The following is a 20,402-nucleotide window of genomic DNA, read 5'->3' on the forward strand; positions in this document are numbered from 1 at the left end:
TAACAATTGTGTCTAATAACTCCCTGTGGGAACAGCAATGCACATTACAGGAAACACAACAGGCCCTAGTCAGTATGTAGAGTTTGTGAATGGCTTTGTTCTTTTTGCATGCCAACACAAGACTTTATTTTTTATTTTCCATGTATGGTAGAGCCTTCATTTAAGTAAAACAGTGAGCCAAGGAGAAAATCAGAAAATGCAAACCAAGGGGATCCTACAGGCTGAAAATGCAGACAGCAAATAAATAGAATGCAATGTGCTTAATTCTGGGGGGGTCTGACTCATTATTTTTGAATATCTGAGGTTGGCAATATTGTGATTGGACCAATGGGAATGGTGGGAACCTAGGCAGTAGGATCACGGACAAGCCACAAGTACAGCCCATTAGCCACAGTAACAGCCACATTCATGCAGTTGCTCTATGTCCTGTCTTCAAGTTGAAGATGATGATTCCACTGCTCACCTCCAGGAACACCTGTGTATCTCTCTCAAGCCAAACACTTTTACTTGTTTTGGGTGTGGAGGTGGAGGTGAGGTGAAGGGGAGAGAAGATGACCAGAATTTCATTCTTTAACAGCACTGAAGTATAGAGAGAACACTTAAAAATCTAATGATGATATCAACGCCTGGATTTATTCTACTGTCAGTATGCATCAAGCATTCCAATAGTTATAGTCTTCTGTTTGAGAAGTCATCAAAGAGAGTTGCTGATTTTCTAAAGCATGCACCTGCCAATCAACTGTAACATGCTATCTAACTGAAACACTCAGCATGCATGCACGCGCACGCACACACACACACAGAGGAATTTAAACATTTCAACAGACACACTCATGTTTAAATAGGTTTTAGGGGTTTATCTATTTAATTAAAATGTCCACACCAGAACCAATTAAATACGCTTCATGGTTTTACGTAGAAAATGATTTGCTTTTAAGATAAAGGAAAATTCCCAAGACTTTAAAAGTATGTATAGTAGATAGGCATGCTCAATTTTAGGAAATAACAATAACTCAAAAGAAATAGATTTTTTCATGCAAAACCAAACCATTTATATATCAAAGGAATTAAAATGGAGTCCATTTTTATATTGCATTGATAGATGCCTATATTAAAAGAATTCAGTATTTTGAGAAAACTTACTAATTACACCAAGTAAAAATCAGAGTTTCAGAACTATGGCCTTCCAAAATTTCAACCCAAAAGTTATTGCATTCAGGATACCTTCAGTACTCAATATTTATCCAAGAAACCTTGTTTTTATCCAAAGACAAACAAAAACAACCACAGTAAGCACAGTAACCACAATAAGCACAAAAGAACAAGGTACAACTAAAAGAAATCAAGGCAAATCAAACATGGAGCTTCATAAACCCTAAATATTTATAAAAGCATACAAAAAGCTACAGTACTCCTTTCCACTCAGGAATGATTCCATGTTTTGGGAGCCCAGTACTGGGCCTTGTGGACTTTTAACTGTGACTTCTTACTAGTCACCAATTTTCAAATCTTAAATGGACTCACATCTAAGGAAACTAGGAAGCAAAGGGATAAATAGTAACAATATATTAAGTAGATTAGAGTCAGATTTTTGGTCAGAGTATTGTAAAATTCAAATATAATACAAAATTCAGTTTTTAGCTACTGTATTTGTAAAGAACAAATGCCACTCTCATTGTACCTGCACAACTGAGAGTAGGATTTGGTGCCATTTGAAAATACTTCTTATGAGAAGAAGCAGACGAAGTCAGATTATGAATTTTTGTATATTAGACCTGAACCTTAAACATAACTCCATGCATACTCATGCATCTCTAACCAAAATGATGTGGTTTGCCACTTTCTTAACTGATATAAGAAAATGTGTTTAAAAATAAATTGTTTCTAGTCTCAAATATTCCATCTTAGTTACAAATAATGACCATCATCATGTAGGATTCTCTTATAAAATTATCACAGCTTCTGCCAAAGGCCTTAAATATTATTAGCCTATAGCAAAAAGTTGCATGCTAGAAGGAAACTCAGATGAAGACATGGATGTACATGTTAATTGACCTGAAACCCAAGCAGGATACATTTTTATACTACCTCTCAAACCTTCAAGGAGCTTACAGAACCCAAAAGGTAGGAGATGAGGGAGGTACAGAGATGAGATGAGCCTGTTAGAGACAGACACAACAAAGACAGAGCAAAATAAAGAAATATAAAGATGAACGACAATTCCATATATGTAGATTATACATTTAATCATGGGTACAAGGAACATATGGAGAAAGAAAGAACAAATATTGGGTGACAATGTTTAAGAATTATGTGATCCTTATTTCAATAATATCATGAAAAAGCTGTGGATAGTAAGTCTTGACTAAAATTATTTAGCTTGAAAAGAGTACATATCAAATATGAAATACAATATTAGATCATTTAATTTAGAATTCCTACGGTTGGGTCCAGCTGTATCGGCTATACAGAGAAAAGGAAACCTATGAAGAATTTGATCCCATATTACATATGCACCCAAAAACTCTCATTTAAGTCCCTGGGTGTCTTCAACAGGCAAGGAATATAGGATCAGGCCCTTAGAGCCAAATTCATCACTGGTGTAAACAGAAGACTTTCTATTGACCTCAGTGTAGTTTCATCTGCTTTATATTAGCACTGAATTTGGACATTAATGCTTAACTGCAGATACAAGATTATGAAACTGGGATGCAAATAATGTAAAGATGCAGCCTAATGGAAAAGTAATTTATAATCTATGGGCCAAAGGTGATGCATAAATCAGACTCCCAAACATGAATGTAGCATGAATGTACATCCATTACAGCAAGTATAAAGAAGTCTGAATTAGTGCAATTTGCAAGCCAAGGAGCTAGAAGATGTGAGAAGGCTACTTTGACTCACACTTTTCTTATGTAACCCACTGGTGCATGCGTGACAGGTCCCCCACTGTGCTGATGTGCAAGGGATATGAGTAATTACAGTCCCAAGCGCCACAGTGTCATATCTGTGTCAAATTTAGAGGCAATTTAAACTGTATGTTGATAAGTGGGCATGACTGACTCTAAAAGAGTCTCAGTTGGTGCAAACAACACACATAGGGAAAGAAGAAGGTGCAACAAGGTATATGTTAATATGGATGGAAAGCGCTATTGTAACTTACACCTTCTTGCACCTAACTGTTAATCACTTGTCCTGTTACCTTTCCTCAGCTTGTTGGTGTGTAAATTACATCAGGAATGGGTTTGTCTATACTTGGAGCTGGGGGTGTGATTCTCATATCAAGGAGACAGAAATCACATACACATATTAGCTCTGATCAAGTGAGAACACTAAAACTAGAATGTAGCTGCATCAGTGCGAGTGGCGGGAGGGGCTAGCTGTCCCGAGTACAATCCCATCCAAGAACCTAGGCATGTACTCAAGGTGGCTAGTCCCTCCTGTGACTTGTGCTGACACAGCTACATTCTATTTTTAGCACACTAGTGCAAGCCTTTGCTCAATCCAAGCTAGAACAGGTATATCTCCAAGTGTAGAAGTTAAAGGTATACAGCTAGTCAGAAACGGGGGTATGGAGATCGCTGTTTACTGTCAGAGTTTTGTTATCATCTGATTTTTCTGACCAACCATACTATCATGAAACTCACACTATTAGTTCTCTCTGCAAAAATGTGTGCATAAATTCTGCATTGCAGAAACCTGTTCAAAAGTACTGAAAAATATTTGTTACCATTCCTGTAATAATACAAAAGTGGTGCATCTGGTCAAAGCTAGTTTTTAGGGATATACCATCATCTTGAGACATACATTTACATATAAGTCTCAAACATAAAGATGAGGATTCTATTAATCTCACTAAAAATATGCATTACATAGCACTCCAAACTTGAGCTGCAAAGATGACTTGGTAATGGCAAAAGATTATATACACCTCTACCCCCAATATAATGCAGTCCAATATAACATGAATTTGGATATAACATGGTAAAGCAGCGCACCGTGGGGGGGGGGGCGGAGCTGCGCACTCCTGTGGATCAAAGCAAGTTTGATAGAACACGGTTTCACCTAGAACGCGGTAAGATTTTTTGGCTCTTGAGGACAGCGTTATATCAGGGTAGAGGTGTATTTTAAAATTCCACTGGCTTTAATAGCATTTACTCTGTAATTCTTTTCCACCTTTCATTCTGGGCATTCAGTGTCAAACTAAGCTTTGTTTAAAAAAAAATCATTTCTGCTGTTGTTATGCCAAATTTGAGTGTCACTTTTTATTGGAACATCAAAAGCAGGCTTTTAATTCTCACAGTTTTGATGCTTAATGAAAAGTGAAAGTTAAACACAGCATGAGCATGAAAAATGCATGGTAAATCCATAGCACCCTGACATTTTAGCCCTGAAGAGGATGTGAAGAAAAGCCATTGTAAACAAAAGATAATACTATTAAATACAAAGAAAATTAATTAGAAGTTCTGAGAGATCCACATACAAAGAAAAGCAGAGGAAGAACATAAGCACAAATATTCTCCAGTAATGCCATCCTGATGGTCCAGTGAGGGCACAACAGGTTGTTCCCTACAGGATATGAGAGTTTGAGTCATGGTCTCAGGCCTTTACTTCCAAGATATTTGGAGTTGGGCACACTGCCAAGCTAGCATGTGCAGACACTGGAGAGAGAAGGGGCTGAATGCCTAATTACAGTGAGTGACTAGGGTTGGGGGAAATGGTGTCTCTAAACCATCTTTCCATGCCCCAACCCTGGGGACACCAAGGGCTTAGTGGCTTTACAAGTTACGATAGTTACAGCAAGTCACACAGCACTATGCCATCTCTAAACCGCCTGAGGATTCTCAGTGTAACCAACCTGGGGTTTAGAAAGCATGGCCCTATTAAAACCTCATCCTGAGGCATAGGAAATGCTGGTTTTTCCAGGAGGAAGGGAGTCAAGGTAGGGAGAGTGTCAGGGGTGTGGGTGGTGGTAGCGCCAGACAAGGGGCCTACAGTGAGCAGGCTCTCCCACAGCAAAGCAGCTGAGAACCAGTCCAAAGCCTGGAAGGACAGAGCAGCTGACCAGGGATGTCCCAGGATGGGAGCCAGCAGGTGCACCACACCAGGAATCACCTGAGAAGGACAAACCAGATCCAGTATCACTGTCACCCAGAGCTGTATGGGGCTGTGAGGATGGGACATGCGACTTTGCATTGCGAATAAGGAAGGAGGTTGTAGCTAGTTAAGTGGGGAGGGTTGTTGCTCTGTGTGGGTATTTTAGAGAGTGGAAGAAGAGGGCACCAGAGGGTATTTTGGAGGGAATGTTTACTGGTACCAAAGACAACCAGGAGCACCCAATGACTCACTGTCAAACTGGAACTCTTCCCGGGATTCCTGAGCTCTGAGTCTAGATGCTCGGCGTCTATCTTTTTATATTGTGGTATCATGAGGCCTGTGGGTCCTCCATTCATCCCTCTGTTAATAAATATTTCCTTTCCCCATATTTCTTGTACTATTCAGGGAGCGGGTGCATGTTTACTCTGCTGGGGGGAGGAGGGGTTGGACAAGGTGTCCCTGAGACGGAAGGAAGTTTCCCTACTGCATTCCTGTCTATGCCTTTTTCTGGCTGGAGCAGCCTGCAGAGCAGACTCCATCTTGGCCAAAAAGGCGCTACAGTTACACCAAGAAAAATCTTCAGCTGCTCTCTTAGGGCAGATTCTGATGGCTATCCACTGCCTCAGTAGAACAGGGGACAAGGTTCTGGGACAAGGTGTCTGGCATTGCTCTATTTATTACTCTCTGATCATCTCTGGATCAGCATTGATGGGCTCTGAAAAGGGCTGCATCCATTTCTTCTTGGCTTGGAGACATTCAGCCTTGGAGGACTGGAAGGAGAAAAATGGAAGGGATCACAAGACTTTAGGGATACCTCAGAAGATCTGCTTGTTCTCCTCAGAATATCTGACAAGCCTTTTGTATAATTAAGCCTTTGTAGAAATAATCATAAAATAAATTGAACAGCTACTTTAATACAATTTTGAGATTACGGGAGAGAAGGACACTTTCATACCTTGCAATTGGTTGGAACCTTTTTTACACCCATATATAGTATACGCATCACACACAGCACAGAGGCATGGGACTAAGCAGACTAAAATGGAACCACACGCAGGTTTTGCAAGGCTGTCCTCAGAAGCAAAGACATTTCTCACTGTACACACCTGACAGTGCTATGAGATAATTTTATCTTAGTTTTTTTACAAATTTAGTTTACTGAACTTTAGTTTTCACAGTTCAGAAGTTATGTCTGAGCCATCATTCTAATGATAATAGCAGCTTGCACAATTGCTCTAAGTTTTAAAACCGACATCTAAAGAGAAATTTTCGGCTACAGCCAGCAGGAAGGGGCATACACCATTCACAGACTGCAACAGCTAGATCGAGCCCTCATCTTACATACATATGCAGGAGAGTAGGAGAACATAAGGCTCTAGGTGGAAAGGCAAGACTCCCAAGCAGGGGCTGTAGTTACAAAGAAAGATGTGTGTGGGCGAATAGCTGGAGAAAGGCAAGAAATGAATGCTCACACTTTACAAAGAAGGATCTCCTCTCCATGGGCAAGACCCTAACGGCAGAGGACCTGCCAAAGGCAGGTGAAAAGCCATGCATGTGATGCTGCATACATTATGAGCAGCGCTTTATGGAAGATCTACCCATGACAGTGTGAAGAATGGTGGGGAGCATTCTACAAAAGGAATGTATAGGAGCCTACAGGCCTGAGACCATGCCAATCCACTAAACAATCTCTCTCCTCTCCACTCCCCCTTTCTTTTAAATGGAGCACAGCAGCTACCACTACAGCATGCAGACTGTTGTATTGGATGTGGCATAGCTGCACTGGGGCTCCATGGCCTTTAGGAGAACATAACAAACAAATAAATAAATTAATGGTTTGAGACTATTTTGTAAGCATAAGATCTAGAATAATTTTGTCCTTTTCTTTCTGAGATGTGCTAAAGCTAACCAATCACATTAGTCCAAGAGACAAAGCAAATATCCAGTAATCTGAACATAACATCTTGTCAGTTTAATTAAATTTAGAATAAGAAATAAACATTTCAATGAAGCTCATCTTTAACACAGGCCCTTTTTTCTACTTTGAAAAGGCCAATATAGGAGAGGGACAAGTTAATGGACAACGTTTCAAGATAAATAAGAGACATCTCTAACTGCGTTGGACTGTTAAAAAGCATGCTTGGCAGTATCACTATTACTCGGACCCAAAGTTGATTTACCTTTCTTTAAATAGTCTTAAGGATATTTTGACTATTTTAAAATGAATTAAATACAATATAAATAATATAATGAAAATAGTCTGTGCTTCTCACACAAGATCAGGAAGTTCTAATTGCCAGATTGTAGGATGCCCAGAGCACTCTAAGGGCCTGATTTACAAAGCACTTAAGCATGTGCATGTCTATTCAATGTAGCACTTAAGCACACTGATTTCAATCAGATTTAAGCACAGCCTTAACGATAATCAGATGTTTAAAAGCTGTCCTGAACAGAGATGTTTTCTGGAACTGGGAACTAAGTAAACCTCAGATGGAATCTGGACATCACCCAGAAATGATCTTCCTATTTAACGTCCTCTTCAGATTAAATTACATTCAGCCTTCCAAGTCTGAGATTCCCACTCTAGGGAAGGAACTGGGCTTGGAAGTGTGTGTAAAATCAACATTACAGGGCTACCACCTCTACTGCATTGTGGATCAGAAGACACAGAGTTTGTGCAGGTCAGAAGCCAGGATGAAAATTTTAGGCTCACTAATGTCCTTGGAATATCTTCCGCATAATAAATTACCACCATGCTGCTTTCATTGGTCTCTTAACCAGTGTATGTTCATATATTAGAGTAATATCCCAACCATGGAGTCTCTTGGGGTACATTTACACTTCAAGCTGGAAGGTGTAAATGACACCACAGCCATGCTAGCTGTCATTGAGTTATCATGCTAGAAATACAGTGTAGCCGATTCTTACCTCTCTCTAAAGTTTATCTTAACCAAACTTTTTCCATAGAAGTACTGCACAGCCTTTCCCCCTTTTTTTCCCTGTAATGCAATTTCCTGAAAAGTGATTCTATAAAAACAACAATGCTGGTTCCATGTTTATTTTGTCTCAATGGCTTTCCATTTATAAGTGAAAAAATGGGGACTTTTTCCAACTGCCAGCACTGCAAACTCAGTCTAGAATCTAAAAGACAAATTGAGTTCCTTTTACTTAATGCATCATCATCCAGCTCATGCTATCAGATTAACATTGGTTCTCCATAGTTAATAGGAGTAAAAAGTAGTAAACACATAGTTCTGTAACTAAATAAAACAGCCATATCTCTAAATATGTACAAGGAGCAGCTCTGTGAAATAAAAGCAGCCATTTTTACATAGTCCCTTTTCAAATCAGAACCACACATTGACTGCTGTGAATACAGCAGTGGACATTAAGCTCAGAGGGAAAAAATATATGCTATAAAAAGCTTCTGAAACATAAAATAATGCAACACGTTACCATTTTTGTCCATGGAATGAGGCTCAGACTGTTTCTTGCCAATATCAGCAAAGGATCTGACAATTGGAATCCTGTTGCTTAACTTCTTCTGATTCTGATGGTGGTGCTGCTTCAGTAAAGCTTCGTGTACTCTGTGACGAACATCTTCGCTGAGCTGCCCGGAGCCCACTTGCTGGTCAAGAATCATATCTGAAAAATAAATACATAAATATAATATAATGAATAGAGAGAGGGAATTATGTTATTAATTAATAATTATAATGCCAAATAATAATACATTGAATTATAAGTGAAGGGCCCACTCTAACATTCTTTATTCAAGAAAAAAACATTAAACCAGGCAGCTTCATGCTCCTTGGACAGAGCAGCAGTGACACAGAGAAGAAGAGAGCCAGGTTCCCTGCTTTCATTTGCAGGACCTGGACCTTGTGATAAGTAAGAGCTGAAATTGCAAGGAAGTCCTGCTCAGCCCCAGACCAGAACATGCCCAGTGTGGATGGAATCTTTAGGAAATTTAGATGGAAAGCTCTAGCATGTCTCTAGTGAGCATGGATGGCTATAGGGTGTCCAGGTGGCCAGTTTTCGACTGAAAAGTCCAGTCGAAAAGGGGACCTGACAGTTCAGTTACTCCAGGCAGGGGAGGAGCTGGGTCACTACCCACACCAGCCCCTACTCAGCTGGGTCTGTCTCTTATTTGCATCGGATAGCTGCAGCTCCCAGCCCCGGCTCCACTGGTGAGTCCCTCCCAACCTGGGTGATGGGGCCTTGAGGGGGGAAGAGGCGGGGGGGCGGGGAGTTCCAGCACTCCTGCTGGAGCATCCAGTTTTTAAATATTACAAAGCTGGCAACCCTAGGGCTTATAACTTGGACAAATCTGGGCACAATTTCATGGGAGTAGCAAAAATCAAATTTCTGACACAGCGTTCCCCCGCATCTCCCATATCAAATTTCAAGTCCATGGTCCAAAGCATGGAGACACTAAAGGTTTAGAAAACAAACTTTACCAGAATTTTTTAATATTGGCAAAACAATGTATTTTTCCCAGCCTTGTTCTTGGAAACAGTTGATACACGGTCTTTTAATATTTTCCAAAACAAAACCAAACCCTGAAGAACATACCTGGCATGGAAAGTGCCAGTTCAAACCATTAAAGTTTGGCAAAGTCATAAATAAATATCATTTTGATGCTTCCATAACAAAAAAAAATCTGTTTCTTAGCAACCTTTCAGTAACTACAATCGTCATGAATTAGGGAATCTCTCATATTTCCAAAATTACCTGACTGATGTTGAAACTTCAGCTCAGTTCCATTCAGTGGTCTCATTTTCCACCTTGTGTATGTGACCAAAAAAACCAGTATTCACACACTTTCAGGTTTTCTATTCTAAATCAGAACACAAATTTCTAAGTCTCAAAATCCACCCTAAAATGGAATTACCTTTCTTTGCCTAGCACCATTCTCTAGTATGTACGTGTACACACACACACACACACACACACTCCTGCCCCTATGAGTATGGATGGATGAGTCTGGATGGCCAGTTGTCCATATAAATGTCCAGTGTTTTTTTAATCCTGATGAGTTGTGGCTTCACTGATATCTTGTGGCAATTAGTTCCATAGGTTAATTATACATTTGTATGAAAATATACTTTTAGCAGTTTCAAATTTGCAATGTTTCAATTTCATTGAATGTCTTTTTGTTCTTTAATTTTGAGAAACATTAAATACAAGTTCCTGACCTACCTACTCTAGATCATTCATTATATTGTATAAGTTTGTCATGTTCCTCTTGTTCGTCTCCTCTCTAAGATAAATGATACTCCTGCAATCCTAGGCTTGTCAGGAGCCAGTTGGACACTGGGCACAAGTTATGGTAGAGTGCAGACTGCACTAGCTTGTAACCATCCCCCAAGAAACCATGTTTCCCCTAGTGAGCAAAGGAGCACACCATGTTCCACCAACCTCAGCCTCCACCACAACACTTATAAAGTACTTTATGGCCCCCTTACACTGTTGGTGCACTGCCTCGCGAAGGGCTAGGGTATGAGCCAAGAATCTGACCCTAAATGTCTATTTTACAAATTAATCTACGATTAAGTAGATGAAAATACACATTTACATGTCATTTGTCATGGTCCAAATCCTGTGGGAAGGTTTTTGTTCCCTCCCCTTTTCCCATGCACCTACACAAAATCACAATCTGGCTGTATATTACTAAGCGATTCACTGATAATGCTTTCAATAAAACAGCAGAAAGAAATTTCAAATAAGAATATACAGCAAAACTAACACCACTTTATTCAGAAACATTGAATAAATAAGGACCCATTTCTGCAAGTGTAACGGAGACAGACGCCGGACATTGTTGGGTGGGATTAAACTTGGGACCACAGGAGCTAAGTGCATGAGCCTCTACAGCATGAGCTAAAAGCCAGCTGGCGCTTAGCTAAGGCTGTAGAACAGACTCATTTAACTCACTCTCTTTCTAAGTGGTCTCAATGCCACTAGAGGGAACAGAACACCACACCCAGGAGGTGTGTGGGTTACACAAGCAGATTCATGTGCCCATGCTGAGCCCAATTGTATGGAGGCCTAGGTGGGATTTGTGCCTAAATAATGTAAATGATTATGCAGTAGCAGAATGAAAAAATTCAGCACAAAATCCACTAACAGAAAATATCAAGAAGAATTGTTAATTTTTAATGGGAAAGAAGCTGTTGAGTTGATATATTTAATTTGGAGGGGAAATCTTGTTGGCAACAGTATTAATGCCTCAAAGCAAAGTAAAGCAAAGCAAAGAAAAAGAGAGAAATAAATACTAGAGCAAATAAATCAGCAATACTTTAGCACAAAATGTCCTTGCATATCCATTAGGAGAAATTGTGCTACACAGAAATGGTGATATAATGAGCTGAGTCAGAAACTTGCTGTACTGAAAATTCAGACAGCTCTTGAGTCTGTTCCCAAGACAGGTTCATATCAACCAGTAAATTCAGTGGTGAAGCAAGCAAAGCAGAAAAATAAATAAATAAAAGACAGATATGTGAAATTTAACTGTTTGAAGAAAATTGTGTTTGCAATGCTTTCAGCATTTGGATCCACATACCTGTGTGAACAAGTAATTTCACACATGATATCTGTCCTCTGTCCCTCTCAGAGCCAGTTAACAAATAATCACTCAGAAGTCTGCGTGCAGCTTAAAGTATCCAAATACATGCCAGACATCGGAAAACTCAGCAAGGAAAAGCAAGGGCAAGTATCACACTAAATTGATAACATCTGCATTTTAATTTAATTTTAATTAAAGTTTCAGAAACATTTTGAAAATCTTGTTTACTTTACATATAATAGTAGTTTGGTTATATAATATATAGACTTATAGCGAGACCTACTAAAAACATTAAATTAGAGTGTATAAATGAAGACTCGGCACACCACTTCTGGAAGGTTGCCGACCCCTGCTCTAAACAAAGCAGCACAATTTTGCCAACCTGATGAAGGCTTGCATCTGGAGGTGATCAAATGTTAGCAAAACCAAAAACCAGGTTGGCAAAAAGAGTGCAAACTGAATGAAAGAATTAAAGACAAAGGCAGTGCCAAACCCCTGTGCGAAGCAGCTTGTTCACAGACAATGTCATACTTGTGGTAATGTGTATCATAAATGCTGTATTAAAAAACCTCTTTGCAATCATGTGCTGTTAGGGGAAATAATCTAGATATTCAAAATAAGTCCATCACAGACTGAGAAACAATTTTTCAGTAAGGAAGTTGCATACAAATAGGGAGTCTAAAATGCATCAAAAGGTAAATGAAAATTGGCACCTAGAATAAAGCAAACATACTTGCAGAACAAGATTTTCACAGATTGAAAGCTTAACAGGATATTTCCAAAGACAATGAAACTGCACACTCAGCCATGAGATGCTGAGGGCCTGCAAAGCCCAATGACCTCACTAACAGGATTGAGCCATTACACAGATAGAAAATTTTAGCATGAGGAACATGTAAACTCCTTAAAGAATATAATGGTATAGTAGATGAGCTGACTTTTGTAACAGTAGAAAGGGGCTAACAATCAATACTGGATTTGAAATTATGGAAAAGTTAAAACATAACGTTTGCGGGTCACTGAAAAGCTAATAGATCACACAGAAGTCATGTTGAATACATTTATCTGAAGGGGTCTGCTGTTTGCCTAAAACGCACTGAGTACAACCAAAATAGATTGCAAGACCAGAGATTCATGCAACAAAGAAAGTACCATCACTAAAGGTTGACCAAAAATCCTTTGAGCCAAATGATAGAAAATGGAATCATATGCTGAGTGCTAGAATCTTCTGAGTTCATTCAGTGGTTAGTCAACAAAACAGATGGTAATCTGAGAATTTGCATGGATCCAAAGGAACTAAACAAAAATATCAAAAGACAACAGTTTTATCTGCCAATTTGAACTGAAATAATGGGCAGAATAATAGAGTAAAGTAGTTCTCTGAATCGGATATTGCAACTATCTTCTGGCAAATACCTCTTGAATAGACAAGTTCCAAAATACACTATTTGGAGGACAGATTCTTGAGACTTCATTTGGACATATGGTCTGCACTAGGAGTGATTGATAGACTACTACACTTCAAAGGAATTCTTGTCAAGTGTGTAATGACTCTATATTAATCTGGGAGCTACACCAGAGATACATGACAAAAGACTGTGTATTGTACTCAAATATAGGTAAAAGTGATTTAAAATTCAAGTAAAGGAAATGTGTTTTTAAACAGATTTAAAGCCTGGGTGAAGTACTTTTCAATGAGGGACAAAGAAAAATGATTAGCAAATTGAGAAATGCCAAGAACATAAAATCTAAAAGACCTGCAATGCCTGATGTGAAAATTCATCTCAGGAAACCCAACTAGAATAATATACAGTATTGTTTCCAAATACAGCTCTGCAGATATGTATTGCACTTAATTATCAGATACAAATAGACAGGTCCGTGCCCCAACAAGCTCATGGTCTTACAGATATTTCTTTTAAATGGGGATAAAGTTTGAATACAAAACAAAACACAATGAAGAATGGAAATGATGAAGGGCAATGGGATAATTTTAAAACTCACATCATGAGTGGTACAATATTTTAATGCAGAATTAAAGTTTCTAGGGATGTACCACAAAATGTTTTGAAAGCCATCTTAGTGCAACAATATAAAATAATTGTTCACCTGTAGATTTTATCTCAAGCATATTAAGAAGATCTTTAAAAAATGCATACTCAAACAGAGAAAGAGTCTAGGGCTATGTTCTGGATTTTGAACACTTAGTGAATAAAGAAAGTGTTTATATGGATTAAAAATCTTGGTTGAAGCAGACAAAAACCCTTGATCACAATCTAGCAATGCTAGTTAAATGAAACTCCTTCAAGGACAGAAAGACTGTTACATTTACAAATGTATTATTTGAAGCAGGAATGTAGTCCAGACAGCAAGTTTCTGATGGCAGATATACTGTCACGAGCATAATATAGTCTCCCAGCAAATAAACTGAAAATATATGTATATAACAATTTTACTTGTTACAATCAGAGTGACATGTCTTACATAGAATAATGTGGAAAATTATCCATAGTGAGACTATAAAAATCCTATGCAAAGTTATTAAAAAGGTAGAAACAGCAGGAAAAAAAAACAAAGAAACCAATTATGCACCACAAAGATAAGGACTTAGGTTAGCTGAAGAGTGTTACTAAAAGGAAAAGTGCTTAGAACCCTCTACCTTAAGAAAATAAGTTTTGCAACACAGGAAGTATCTGGTGGCATCGAGAAAACTAAAATGATGAGTGTGAATGTCATTGTACTGGCCTAGCATAATCATGGATAGAAGGCAATACAGCAAGTATTGAACAATTTTCTGAAGAAAATGATGCCTACAGACAAGAGAACCTGTGACAACAGGGAAAGGTTGGAATTGACCTCTGTATTTACGGATGCTTTGTGGTGCCCAGGAACTGTTTCTTTAATTTACTGAGTGTGAATATTGTTCAATATAAGCAGACCTCCTGTCATTTCTAGGATCATACCAATGTTTCCAAAATGTGGTGTTTTGTAAGTGAAACTATAACAACTAATAATGGGCAATTATTTAGTAAAAGAGACTTTAAAGACTTTTCAGCAAAGTGCAAATTTCATCTTTACACTTCAAGTCCAGGACTTATGTTATTTATATAGGAATAAAAACCCTTTCCTATTAATTGGAACTAAAAGAATTGTGTACATACACAGCAAGCCTATGTAACTATCTGACCTTATTACTGCTAAACCTCCTTCTTCCTCTTCAATCCTTTCTGTTTGCCACACTCATTTGTTGCATCGTTTTGCAAACTCTTAGGAGCTGTGACCCTATCTTCCTGTGTATTTGTACCATGCCTAGCACAATGAAGCTTGATCCCTATTGGGGCTTTCCAGTACTCCTGCAATTCAAATCATAATAATAGAAGGACATCCCTAATCAAATGGGCTAGCAGTTTTATTTATAATAGTGAAAAATCTCTTCAGAAAACCCCCAAGACAGCATGGAAGACACAAATCTATCTGAGTTACAGAACAATGCCCTCAGAGTGAGGTGCAGCACTTGCAAAGTAGTTAAGACAGACAGTCAGGAGGATGGCTGTTAAAATTGCAGATTCTAAAAGCAGCAATCAATCAACTCTTGTAATATAACAATCTACTATTTGTATCAGAGAAGATACTAAATGAGAGAGAACTACCTCAATAATGATAGCTGCCATTCCTAGGTTATATATAGGTTTTGGGAAAGTTCTGAGAACAAACAAAAATCTTTTTCTAAGCAGTGAGTCAAAAGATTTTGGAAACGGAACCAACCCAAAAAATTACATTACAACCCTAAATCAAGCTCTTGTGCCAAAAGACAAGTTAACAGACTAATTACCTGTGAAAATGGTCTCAGAACAAACTAATGCTGTGACTTCTGAAGTTTCAAGAATACAACAAAGAAAGGAGAACAGACAGCAACTAGCGCTCCGAAAACTACAAATGCATTGTGGTCTTGCTATTAGATATCTTCAGAAAGCTGATAAAAAAAATCCATAATGCTCAACGTTCCTTAAAGTTCATGAAGAAATTTATTTTGGAGTGGAACACTTACTTCATTAGGGATATGGACTGACTGAATGACTGACACTTCTAGTTCATCAGTCTGAAACCATACCTAAGACTTGGCATTGCCCTGAGTAAGGCTGACCACTGGGTTTTTCCAGCCTGAGTGAGACAGGACTAGCAATCAGAACAGTAAAACTGGGTGATAGGCAAGTGATCTTCTTGATAAAAAATTAATAAGTTTTGTTATACATAGTAATAAAACACCACTTTGGCATACCTCTTTGTCCTAGCAAACTGCCAGTCTCACTTCAATCCCTCACATCCATCTTTTCTCATTATTATCAAGCCAAATCCTGACATTCTTATTCAGCCCCCGGAAGAATGAGATCCTTAGCACAGAAGGGGAAACCACACAAACTACTGTAGACTGAGTTTACAATATCTCACACTACCTTGACACACATGGTTGAAAAGGGTGCCTGCTCTGGGGAGCAGCCACCCCCCCATCCCAACCAACTTTAATGTCTCTGTAAGAGCTGACCCTCCAAACACCTCCCCTGTTGCCTCATTCAGCTCATGAAGCTTATCTGACCTTGTCATAGTATAATTCCTCAATCTGAATCTTAGAGTTCAAATATGAGGTACTAGCATAAATTCCTCTAAGCTTAATTACCAGCTTAGATCTGATAGCGCTGCCACCAGCCAAAAATTCCAGTGTTTGGCGCACTCTGGTCTCCCCAAAACCTTCCCTGGGGGACCGCCAAGACTCAGATGCCCCAAAGGTCTACCACAAAGGGAAATAACCCCCCTCCCTTGTCTCTTTTACTTCTCCCAGGCTTCCCCTCCCTGGAATGGCCGGACGATCACACCCTATTCAATTCCTTGAAATGCAAACAGCGAGATCAGGTTTCTCTCACCCTCAACTCAGAGTCCCTGCAGATGCAAGCTTGTTAACTCTAACCCGAAAGATTTTCTCTCCCCGCCTGTTCTTCCTCCCCAAATTCCCTGGTGAAGTCTGCAGACTCAATCCCTTGAGCCCAACTAGGAAAAAAATCCAACAGTCTTAAACAGAAAGCTTATAAAAAGAAAGAAAAAGACATAAAATGGTCTCGTATCAAGGTGACAATATACAGGGTTAATGGCTAAAAGAAAAAATGAATAAACAGCCTTATCCAAAAAATACATTTAAAAAAACATTCCAGCAACTTACAACACATGTAAATACAAAACAATATAAACCTATATTGTCTTATACCTGACTACAACTGGAAACAGAAGATTAGAAAGCCTGAAGGTAGAGGATCCTCTCTCAGAGCCGAGAGAAACAACAGAGACACAGACAAAGGCACACACCAAAAATTCCCTCCCTGAGTTTGAAAAATCCGGTTTCCTGATTGCCTCTGTCAGGTGTTGGTTCCCCTTTGTTAACGCTTGACAGGTAAAAGAAACATTAACCCTTACTATCTGTTATGACAGACCTTAAATACATTACCAGCTTGTTGTAAATCCAATTCCTTTATACTCTCTTCTGATTGTGAGGCATATGTCCTCACCTATTACTTTCCACCTTTATATAAAACAAAGGTATGTTACCCTTCTGCGCAGGTGAAGCCAGCAGCACCAGGGCCGGTTCAATATCTAGGGGTTCCTTTCCATCAGTACAACATAGACCAGCTTGAGCCCCACCCAGTAACCTGTGAAAATTACACCTCACCCCTGGCACCTCTGACAGGCAATACTTCCCCACACTCACAAGCACAGAGTCCAAGTGTAAAACTAACTTTTAATAAAAGGAGGGGAGTAACCTTAATTAATTGGGAACAGCTGCCAACTGGATTCATAAACATAAACCACGAGTAAAAGACTCACTCCCAGAATAGGTTGGGCAGTGCCCTTTTCCCTTCAGGTTTAAGTCCAGCAACCCAAAAGTCCTTTCACATGCCCAAACTACCCCCCCCCCCATCTCTGCATCCCACTCTCATTGCGTCCTCGTCAAGTGCAGACCCAAGAGTTCAGAGTGCATCTACCAGTGCCACTCAGGCCACCTGCTCACTGCCTCGTCGCGCCCTTCACCAGCCACCCTGCTGGCTGCTCACTGTGCCTCTCCGCCACACCAACGCTGGCTGTTTCATGTGCACCTCTTTTGCCACCACCCGCTGGTCAACTGCATTCACCAGCTGTCAGTCACTTTCTGCCTCTCTGCTATGACGCTGCACATCAGTCTGTCATGATTTCCAGCTCTTTTGCAGGCTGGGCAGAAACACAGCCCATACTAAATGATTTCAGCCTCTCAGTGATTTTAGCTCTTAGCAGTCAGACAGAAACACAGTCCTATCACAACGGTTTCAGCTCTGATTGAGCAATTAAAAACAACAAAGAGGCTCCTAATGAAGGCTATTTAGCTCTACTCTTGAAACAGTGAGGAAGAACCAGTTAAGCCATCTAGAAGAACCTGGAGGCGGAGGAGGAAGAGAGTTGTGCGCCTCCTGACAAGAACTTCTGTCTCCACCCTTTTAACTGTCACAGGACTCTAACATTGGAACCCTTAGCTTAATGAGGTTATTTCAACTGAGGGTGGCCTCTACTCATATGGGACAAGATTAACACAGTCCTGCTTTCCTGTATTCCTAACAATAATTATAACATTGATAACCATATTTCACACTACCCGGATAGTACTAAGGTCATGTACCAGACACCAGCAAAAGTTGAACTTTTGACACAGCTGTAATGATGAAATATGTAAACAGAGCAGGAGCAAAACTGTATTTATATAAAACACACCCATAGTCTCTTCCCTCCCACTAGCTGTCAGGGAATCATCATGTCAGACCCGCTACAGTACCATCTCCATTTTGAACTCTCAAGCAAATGAATGTAAGTTTAAGGGCTCATAATTTTTTACACTTCTTTGCTGTAAATTTTCTCATAAGGGTGCTTGTGTCTCTAAGTTTCTCTTTTGAGGGGGCTGAAGCCTCCATTCTTCTCCTATGGCAGACTCTCACCTCTGAAGTAGGGTGAAGCAGCAGTGTTTGAGGAAATGGAGTGAGAGATGGTTCAGTGACACAGAGACTCCCTTCGCAATGAGTCCCATATTTTTTGCAAGCAGCCTCATCTCAGATGTGACACTCACTACACCAAACACGTCTAACCGGATAGTTATACATAAAGAGTAACATGTAAAGTATTACAGAAAGCTCAGCACTTGTCAAGACTCTCAATCCCAGGTGAGGGGGTGCTTTCATGAACATTTGGGTCCTGTCTTGAGAAACCCAGTCAGCTTAATGCAACAGACTGAGCTTTTGGGTAAGGGATCTACTTACTGGATAGGAACATTGAAGTGTTAGACAAAGGGTTTGATGTTTGATTCGTTTTTATATTGCAACCAATTGTTTCCACCACTTTCTTGTTGTCTAAGTAAATCTTATTCTTTCTTAATAAAACTCATTGCTTTACTAATAAGTGCTACGAAGTGCTGGTTGGTTTACACGGAGCAGTGGTTAAGGTAAAACCGTGAAACTTGAGCATAACGCATGTTTGATGAAGAGGATCTGGAAATTCTGTGAAGGCCAGTGTCAGGGGCGGATATCACAGGGCAAATGATTCAAAGAACCAGGGGTCTGTGGTTTGTTAACTTGCCTGGTGAAGGAAGTGGCTGGCGTTAGCCAGAGAAGAAATCCTGGCAGCGCCAGAAGAAGGGACAACAAGGAACCCACAGTCCCGACTCCTGGGAACCAAGACTGTTACAGGTACAACATTTTAGCTGATCTGGATCTGTATAATTTCAATAGTTCTATTTTGCAGATTCCTTTGCTCCAAACATCAGTCACAAACGTGACAAGAGGTGCTCCAAAAGCTGATCATGCTTTTCCATGATGTTCCAACCTTTTCCAGCCCAAGAAGCAAGGGATTAAGTTGGGAGGGGGGAAGAACTCTGAATCTCAACATATTTCATGGCCATTCTGTTCTAAACCTATTGTTTTTTGCACTCTGTACATGAGTCACCCTAGTCTTTTGTTGTCTACTCGTACACATCTAACATTTTTTGAATATTTTCATTTTCCCCTGTGATACTCTGCTATTGTCACCATTACATACTTACTCCCTCCCCAATAAATTCCATCTAGGATTGCCCTGACTTGTATAAAATGTGGTCTTTCAAACTGAAAAAACTTCAATTTTCTCCTCTTTCCCCAAGTGAAACTTATGTGTATTGTACAATTTCTGAGTTTCTTCCCAGTCCATTCCCTTCTTACCCAGTTCAGCATGCTCATATACTAGGTTTGTAGTTATGAAGTTACAGAGAGTTGAATTCTCCTTGCAGTATAGAAGGGAATTGTAAATGAAACTTCCTAAAGCTGTTATGAGAGTTGTGACTGTATCTCCCCACTAAGAGCATCAATACAGTGAGAATTGGGTTTAAGGGCTATAATCTGAAATGTTTACTGTGAGGCTGCACGTAAACATTATACCACTGAGCAAGTGCTAGTACACCTTGCATCCTACAGATGCTTCCTATACCATGATGGGAGCAACATCCATATAATTAAAAAAGCCAGTTTCATTCTAAGATCCTATTTTAAGGCATCTACAACTTCCTCGAAATAAATACACTATCGCCTGAAGTTTCTCTATCTTGTTCTCAAGCCAAAGATGCATATTTGGAAATTTGGAAAAAAGCCCATTTGGAAAAAAGTTAGTTTTGTGTTATTTCAGCATGGTGGAAAACTGTTGA

General features: G+C 39.5%; 1 protein-coding gene across 5 annotated transcripts in view; it reads right to left on the minus strand.

Moving 5' to 3' along the window:
* The window catches only part of SLC4A10 (solute carrier family 4 member 10), a 334,643-nt gene that overhangs the window by 73,034 nt on the left and 241,207 nt on the right, over nucleotides 1–20,402 (minus strand). For all 5 annotated transcript variants that reach the window (XM_075070163.1, XM_032803549.2, XM_032803548.2 and 2 more), the window contains one exon: nucleotides 8,554–8,742. In XM_075070163.1, coding sequence (XP_074926264.1) covers nucleotides 8,554–8,742 — 189 coding nt within the window. The remainder of the gene's footprint in view (nucleotides 1–8,553; nucleotides 8,743–20,402) is intronic.

The sequence above is a fragment of the Chelonoidis abingdonii genome, chromosome 10 (assembly GCF_003597395.2).
Source record: "Chelonoidis abingdonii isolate Lonesome George chromosome 10, CheloAbing_2.0, whole genome shotgun sequence".
Lineage (NCBI taxonomy): Eukaryota > Metazoa > Chordata > Testudines > Testudinidae > Chelonoidis > Chelonoidis abingdonii.